Source organism: Manis pentadactyla, chromosome 5, assembly GCF_030020395.1.
Source record: "Manis pentadactyla isolate mManPen7 chromosome 5, mManPen7.hap1, whole genome shotgun sequence".
In the NCBI taxonomy this organism is placed as follows: Eukaryota; Metazoa; Chordata; class Mammalia; order Pholidota; family Manidae; genus Manis; species Manis pentadactyla.
This window is the reverse complement of record NC_080023.1, coordinates 4,104,373-4,112,007: the sequence shown is the minus strand read 5'-3', so window position 1 is coordinate 4,112,007 and position 7,635 is coordinate 4,104,373. Positions and strand designations below refer to the sequence as shown.

Here is a 7,635-nt window from a genome sequence, read left to right as displayed (position 1 = left end):
AGTGCTTGCGAGCAGGCCGAGCATGGCCCTGACGCGAACAGTCGTTTACAAATTTAAAACTCTTATGTAGCAACCGGCTATGTACAGAGTCCGCGACGCAGGGTACGAAACGCCCGCGGCCGCGCTCAGAGGTGCGGCGCGTAGAAGGCGGGCGCGCCGTAGGTCTGGGAGCCCAGCACGAAAGGCGACAGCACCGCCGGGCTCGGCAGGAAGGGCAGCTGCGCGGCGCACACCAGGCCGCCGGGGCCGTGCGCCGGGTACCCGGCCGGGCCGTGCATGGCGAGCGGCGCGCCCATGGGCGGCGACGGGCTGAGCGGGCTGAGGCCGCCGGGCAGCCCCGTGCCCGGCCCCGCGCCGGGCCCAGGCCCCCCGCCGCCGCCGGTCGGCGCGCTCGTGTCGGCGCCCGGGTTCTGCTTCTTCCACTTGGTGCGGCGGTTCTGGAACCAGATCTTGACCTGCGTCTCGGTGAGGCTGAGCGAGAGCGCCAGGTTGAGGCGCTCGCACACCGACAGGTAACGCGTCGCCTTGAACTTGTTCTCCAGCGCCACGAGCTGCTCGTAGGTGAAGGCGGTGCGCGCGCGCCGGGGCTTCCCGGACTTGGAGTCGGAGCCGGTGCGCTTCCGCTTGGGCTTCGCCGCCGCGCCCTGCGGAGTTGTCCCCGCGCCCCCCGGCGCCGCCGCCGCCGCGGGCCCCGGAGGGCCCGGGGCTCCGGGCGAGTTCCCGCGGGGGCCGGGGGGCGCGGCCTCGTCGACGGCGCCGGGGGGCGCCCCAGCCTCGGCCGAGCAGCCCGACCCGCAGGCCCCGAGGCCGCCGCCGCCTCCCCGCGCCTCATCTGCGCCACGCGCGGTCCCCGCCTCGGGGGCCTCGTCGTCGTCGTCGTCGTCGTCGGGCGCCTCGTCCCCGCTGTCCGCGCTCGGGCTGCGGCCGCCGCCGCCGCTGCAGTAGCCGTTGGCCTCGGCCGCGTCCGCCTTATGGGGGTCGCCGGCGTCTGCGGGCGCGAACAGGACGGTTAGGGCCGCGGCCGCCCGGCCCGGCGGAGCCCCTCTCCTGCGCCGCGCCCCCCTCCCCCTCGTTCTCCTCCCCCGACCGCCGCGCCCGCCCGCGGCCGGTCTGCTCCCTCCGTCCCTTCCTCACTGGCTTCTCGAAGCTTCGCCTCCGGCTCGTCTCCCGGGCCGCGCCTCTGCCCGAGCCGGGCGGGCGGTACCGCGGGGTTTACCGCGGAGGAAGGCTGCGATCGATGCGCGGGGGAGATACAAACTTAATTAAACTCATTTTGTGTAATGTACAAACTAGTTAACGGCCATTTAATTTATTTCGGCGTATATTACCCGCCAATTACGGCGTGGCGCCGGGCCAGCCAATTACCGGGCGCGTAAGGAGCGGTGGGGCCAGAGGCCTGGGGTGGGGTTGGACCGCCTGCGGGGAGGGGACTTCTGGGGACCAAAATCGGCCGCCCCGGCCCCATCCCTACCTCATGCCTCCAGTCCCTGGAACTTGGCCGCCCTCTGCTCCTTCTCTGAGCCCCAGTGGGTCTAGGCTCATCCCGACCAGGAGGTCCTGGCCTGGGCGCTGAGGTCCGGAGCAGTGCTGAGACCTGCCGGGTGGAAGCCCCGCTAGGCCGAGTCTGAGCAGCAGCCCGGGATCCTCCAAGCAGAGGCCCCTGCAGTAGCTGCATTTTGACTCTGAGAAATTTGGAAGAAATGTTCTGTCCTGGGTCGGACCTGGAGGCCGTCTCTGCAGCCCCCGCCCCCACAGGTGGTTTTACGACCGGAGAGAAGCCAGGTCGGGTATCTTACGCGTTGCCACCCAGTCAGGCACCAAGGCCCAGCCGTCGGGTCAAATTAGCACTGAGAACCCGGGAATAAACAACTCGGTCCAGACAGATTCCTCCAGGGCAACTGCGGAGGTTGCCCTGAGGTCGGCAAGTCGGGTATCCTGGCCCCACGCCCCTTAGCAGGAGCAGGCGCTGTCCCCCAAGGGACCCTGAGAACACCTGGCCATCCGGACGCTGCCCTGTCCAGGGGTGAGCTAAGGAGGGACAGGGCCTGACCCTGCTCCCGTGGTGAACCAGCCAGACCGGCCCCTCCGGTTACGATGGGCTCCCTGTGAGTGGAGGCTCTGCTGGCGATTTCCAGCTCCCTAGCCAGGTGGGTTCCCCTCCAGCCAGCCTGGGTTTGCAGCAAATTCAACTCAGCCTCTCCCGGAAGAAGCCAGCGCAGGTGCCTGGAGGCGCCTTTCGCCCCAAGACAGCGGGCCCAGCCCTGCCTGCCATGCGCACCCGTCCCTGATCCGGAGAGGGGCCGGGGGAAGGGGCACCAAAAGCAATCAGGAGCCGGTCGAATGCAATTCTCGATCAATATCGGCCCCTAATAAGTGTAATAGGTTTTAATCGAGTAATTATCCGAATTTTGACCCTATAATTTAGATGTTCGGGGGGAGTTTGCAAGGTGCTTGAAAGAGATATGCATGCTGCCGTAATGGGATATCGACCAAGCCGGGGGCGCGGGCCGCCCCATTACCGCCCGCTTTCCGCCGCTAAGCACATTTCCCCTTAACTGTAATCGAAGGGATTTAATTGTTTTTCCAGAGATAACCAGCGTTTTGTCACAATTAGTCTGATTTGTCAAAAAAAAAAAAAAAAAAGAGGAAAGAGGGGAGGAGGCCTCAGGCGGCCGCGGTGGGGACGGGAGGTCCCGGGCTGGCCGCCGCGGAACCTCCTGCTCCTCCCGCACAAGCTGCTCTCCGAGGCCGGCCTTGGAGCCCCGCAGCCCTGGGCCCGGCCCGGCGGAGCCATCCCTGAGGCGCGGGGCGGCGCGGGCCCCAGAGTCCGGGTCGGACGGAGCCCCGCGCGCTGCGAACTTCCCCCTGAGCCTCGGCGGGCGGCCAGCGGGGCTCGCCCAGGGGTCCCGGAGCCTCCCGCGCAGCCCAGGCCCGTCCCCTGCCCCGGCCGCGTCCTACTCACGCGGCGGCTCAGCTCCGGCAGCGGCTCCAGGTCCGGCGGCGGCGAGGGTGCGGCGCTCCAGTTCCTCTGCGCGCGGTGGGCGTCCCGGGGCGGCGGGGGCCGGGGCGCATGGGGCGCACGCCGAGGGCGCCACGGGGCCCAGCAGCACGCAGCGGCGTCTTCTGCTGTTGAACTTGTTGGGGTCCAGGATGTCCAGCACCGAGAAGGAGGTGGGGCGCGGCGGCGGGCCGGGCCGCGCTGCCCCTGCCCCCTCGGGCGCGGCGGGCACCGTGTCACTGGCTGCGAGCGGCGGAGCTCCGGCCCGGGGAAAGGAGGGCAGCTCGGCGCGCCCGTCCATGGCGTCCCGGGCGGCGGCGGCGGGCGCGGGCGGTGCGGGCCCCGGGCCGGGTCCAGGCGGCGGCGGCGGCAGCGCGGGGACGTCCCCGGGAGCCGCCGGGCCGCTCGCGCTCATGCCGGCCTCCCGCCGTTCCGGCCGCTCGGGCCCCGCCGGCTACTGGGCTCCCATCCCCGGCGGCCCGGGCGCGGCCGCGGCTCGGCTCGGTCTCCGCCGCGCCCCGCGCTGGGCCGGTGCTGCCCTGCGCTGCCTCCGCCGCCGCCTCAGGCGCCCGCCGCGCCCGGCCCGCGCATTTATGGCGGCCCCGCCGGCGGCGCCCACGCGCCCACACGCCGCACACACGTGCGCCCGCAGGCTGCCGCGGGGCTCCGCCGCCCTCGTTAGCGCGCGCGCCTAATTGGCTGCGAACGGCCCCGGGCGGAGGAGGCGGGCCCCGCGCGGGACACACGGACCGAGCCCGAGCCCGACCGACGGACGCGCAGCCCGGAGCGGAGTGCGGGCCGGGAGCGGCTGTTGCGGTCAGTTGCGTGTCGCTGCGCCTCCGCTCGCCCGGAAACGGCGCGCCCGCCTCCCGGGCGAAAGGGGAGGAGACAGCCCGGCTCTTAAATAATTACAGGATCAGCCGGCGGAGGGGCTGCGGAGGCCGCGGGGCGCGCGGGCGGGGAGCGCCAAGTGCTGGCTGGGACATCCCGGCGCAGACCGCGGCGCCCGGCCGGCCTCTCCTCCGGCCCCCGGGCGTGCGAGGCCCTGGCTCTCGGGCGGCTCCTGAGGCTCCGTCGCCCCGCGGCGGCGGGGCCTGGGGTGGGGTCCTGGCCCGCCGACTCTCGGGGTCCTCGCCGCGTCTCCGGCCCCCTCCCACGCGGCCCGCGGGTCCCGGGCCCGCCTCTCCCGGGGGCGCCGCCAGGCTCTCTCCGCTCTGGGTCGCCGTCGCTCAGGATCTCTGCCCCTCCACCCCCTCCCGCGCCCGCCCCCTTCGTGTTGTCAAATTAGGGCCCGGCCTCGTGCCCCGCGGGGGGCGGAGCCGGCGACCCAGGGGCGTTCACTGGAAGTGGAATCGAAAACGAGGAGGACTGGAGGGCCCCCAAAATGGGACCGAAGGACCGTCCAAACGACAGATAGCCTTCATAAAAATCGACATCCTTCAAGAAGGGGAACCATTACAGCAAACTCCCCTTTCCCCACGCCGGGAGAAGTAAGAGACCCCACGGGCCAGGGTTTATTTGTGCGTTTATCCACAGGGGCGATGTTTGCACCACAGGGCCCCGCTGCCCTCGGAGGGTCTGGCCGGCGGCCTGTGTCCGAGGGCGGGACCCCCAACGCTCCCGCCCAGCGCTGCGCGCGCCGACGAGCCCACCGGAGGCTGGTGGAACCAGGTGGGAGCCGGCGGAGGGGGCGCGCCTGCGAGTGTCTTCAGAGTGTGCGGCTGTGACGGGCGTGAGTGTGCGCGCGGGCTTGTGCACGAGCGCTGTGCGCGCCTCCTCACACTGCGGTCCCCGGAGCCTGCTCCGCGCAAGGACGGGTCCTTTGCAATTACCGCGGGCAATGATCCTTTGGAAGCAGAAATTAAAAGTTAGGAGAAATAATGGGGGACCGACTGGCTGTAATTTGGGCCAAGCTCGGACATGCTGAGCCTCAGGGAGGCTGGGACTGGGGGGAGGCATGGTCTCCCCTCCCCCAGCCCGTCCCCTCCCCCGCGTGCTGGTCCATCCAGAGATTCTAATCAGACCCACAACACTGTGTCCTTCCTTGCCAGGACTTGATTATTCTTTATCTTTAAATTATAAATCACCTCTGGGGGAAGGAGGGTGGGTAATCTCTCATCACAGGGAGGTAATTATCTCCTTCCCGCCCCCATCTTCCTGGCCGGACTCTTAGGCTCTCTCTACCCCTCCACCAGCTAAGTTCGAACATATAGATGTACACACCCCATTCACACACATACACGTACACTCAATTCACCAGCGCATACCACACACAATCACAAATTCATTCACGTGCATCTAGGGACACAATCTCAGGCGCATGACCCACAAATGCACTCACATGCCTGCAGCCGGCTTCACGCTCTGCCCCGCCACCTCTGCGCTGGTCTTGCTGCCCCATTTAGCTCTTCCAGTGAGGAATGCACAGGCCCCTGCCCCGTTCCGGCGCCGTGATGCTCTGCTCTCCCATGAGACACAGCTCCTGGGCCACGGTGGGGGTGGGGGACAGGTCCTTCGGGCAGGCTTCTGACCTGGCTCTGAGTGGTCCAGTTTCAGTGTGAGGCAGAGCATCACGACCCCTCGACCGCGTATTCACACTCCATGCCGCAAGCTTCTGTCCCTACTGCAGGTCACCAGGCAAAGCGCGGCAGTCAGTCACAAACCCCACACACTGCTGGGTGGGCAGGGGCCAGGTCTGGTCTCACCCTGGTTTTACACATTAGGCACCTGCAAGTGAGGGGAAGTGGGAGTCCTCTTGGTACAACTTTCATTCAACACCAGCACATGTAAAACGTTGTTTTATATAATGTAGATGTAGGATACTGCGTGGTGAGAGTCACTACCTCATCAGTAGCCTGCAGTGTATTAAATACCATGTGATAAGCACAATGAAATGATATTCTTGTTTTCTTCCCCAGAACACATGCACACACTCAGCTTGCAGAATACCCTCCCTGCAGAGGAGGGGGCTAGTCCAGGGCTGAGTGCTACCTGGAGGAGAGCACAGTGACTGCCTGGAATTTGGAGGTGCCCCAAATCTCTGCCTGGGTCCTTTTCTACCCTTTCTTCCCTGCCTTCCAAAGTCCAGCTGGGGCCGCAGGGGCATGGCAATGAACTGCGCAGCCCACAGTCTGGCACAGGGGAGCAGGGGTGGGACAGTGAGGTGTGAGCATCATAGGGAACTTGGATCCTTTTCCCACAGGGAGGGGGTGCTGTGTGGGGACAGGCTCTGGGAGATCATGACATCCTCTCCGGCCCACCCCTCCCCCATCTCTAAGGAACAGCTCAAGTCACAGAGACACATAGTGCCCTTCTTCCTTACCTGACACTCATAAACAACCTCCCCTCCCCCCAACTTCAACCCAGAATGTCTGGGGCTATAAAGACAGCCTTTTGCTCCTAATCACAATTGATTGTCAATTAGACCCTCATTTGTGCAATCTTTGCCTATCTCCCATATCGGGTTATCTCCAATCCACCACCTTCACTTGTTGGCCTCAGGTGGGCACTGACAGGTGAAATCAGTGCCTGAGGTGGGGTTGCCTCCGCCTACCCAGTGAGCAGGAAACACCGTGCATTGCTAAGTACCCACACCCTGCACACCAGTCAGGACCAGCTGGGGTCACGGGTGGGCTGTAGGGCTGTCAAGGTGGACAGGTGTAGAAATCTGAGGAGGGACTGGTGGTAAAGGTCTTAGAAGTGGACCTGGGAAAAGGAGTGTGTGAGGGTTGAGACTGTGCAGAAGAGGAGAGGGATGCGGGAGAGCTGAGCGTCCAACCCTTTCAATCCGTGACCTGTGTCCTCTCGCCAGCATCAGAGGTCTTGGAAGTCTGGGTGGCAAGAGTAGGAGGGGCATCCTGCCACCTCTGCTACTAGCTGTGTGTTTGTGAGCCCCTCAGCTGTCAGTTGTGGGGGTTGGATTCTATGTGATCTCTAAGGTCCCCACACCCTCCCCCTGAGGGTCAAGTGACAACAAGATCACAGCCCTCATTGTACATGGTGGGGGGGTGCCTCCCCTCTCCTTTTGCACCTGGAGAGCTTTATTGGACAGGTTGGGAGGGCAGCAATGTTCAGGGTCTCCAGAGGCACACGGATATATAACCTCTGTTTTGTATAATGTTGGCTTCATGCAAAGCACGCCCCGCCCCAGACTTTACAGGGTCTTCCCAACTCGCAGTGAAATATGCAGGGCGAGCTTACAGTCCTATCTGGGAATCACTACTCCCGACCCCCTAAGTCTGGCCCAGGGCGTGCTGCTGACTGACATCGTGCCGTCTCTGAACAAGCCACGTTTCTGTGCACCTGTGTAAATGATGCAGGAGGTAGAGGCGGAGAATGGGGACAAAGGCTCGTGTGCTCCCTCCTCTTGCCTCTCCATCCCTTCCCTCCATGGTGAACGCTTTTGCTCACCAAGAGTTTGGAAAATGAGTGGGGAACTTTCTGCCTATTGGCTTCTTCATTCATCTTCTCTAAGTTATACTCCCCTGGAGTCTTATGACTACTCTATAAAGAGCACCCCACACTCAGAAGACCATTGAAGAGGGAATACCGGCGGCTGATCGCTCCCAAGCCCGACGCAGAGCCACGGCTCCAGGGGCCTCTTCAGACCCACGGACAGCGCCAAAGCCCGGCTCGGC

At 65.2% G+C, this 7,635-nt stretch overlaps 1 protein-coding gene across 1 annotated transcript; it reads right to left on the bottom strand.

Annotated features, from left to right (window-relative positions):
- Positions 1–3,413, bottom strand: NKX1-1 (NK1 homeobox 1). Its single transcript, XM_036921465.2, has 2 exons — positions 2,963–3,413; positions 1–988 (listed from the first exon to the last, which is right to left on the bottom strand). The coding sequence occupies exons 1-2, from the start codon at positions 3,411–3,413 to the stop codon at positions 126–128; spliced, it is 1,314 nt and encodes a 437-aa protein (XP_036777360.2). The 3' UTR covers positions 1–125.
- Positions 3,414–7,635: the final 4,222 nt, after the last annotated feature.

Bases quoted from the DNA above. Each gene is read 5' to 3' on its own strand.
- NKX1-1 (XM_036921465.2), bottom strand. From the start codon at position 3,413: ATGAGCGCGAGCGGCCCGGCGGCTCCCGGGGACGTCCCCGCGCTGCCG. The intron at 989-2,962 runs GTGAGTAGGACG...TCGCGCCCGCAG, and splicing joins TGCCGGAGCTGAGCCGCCGC to ACGCCGGCGACCCCCATAAG.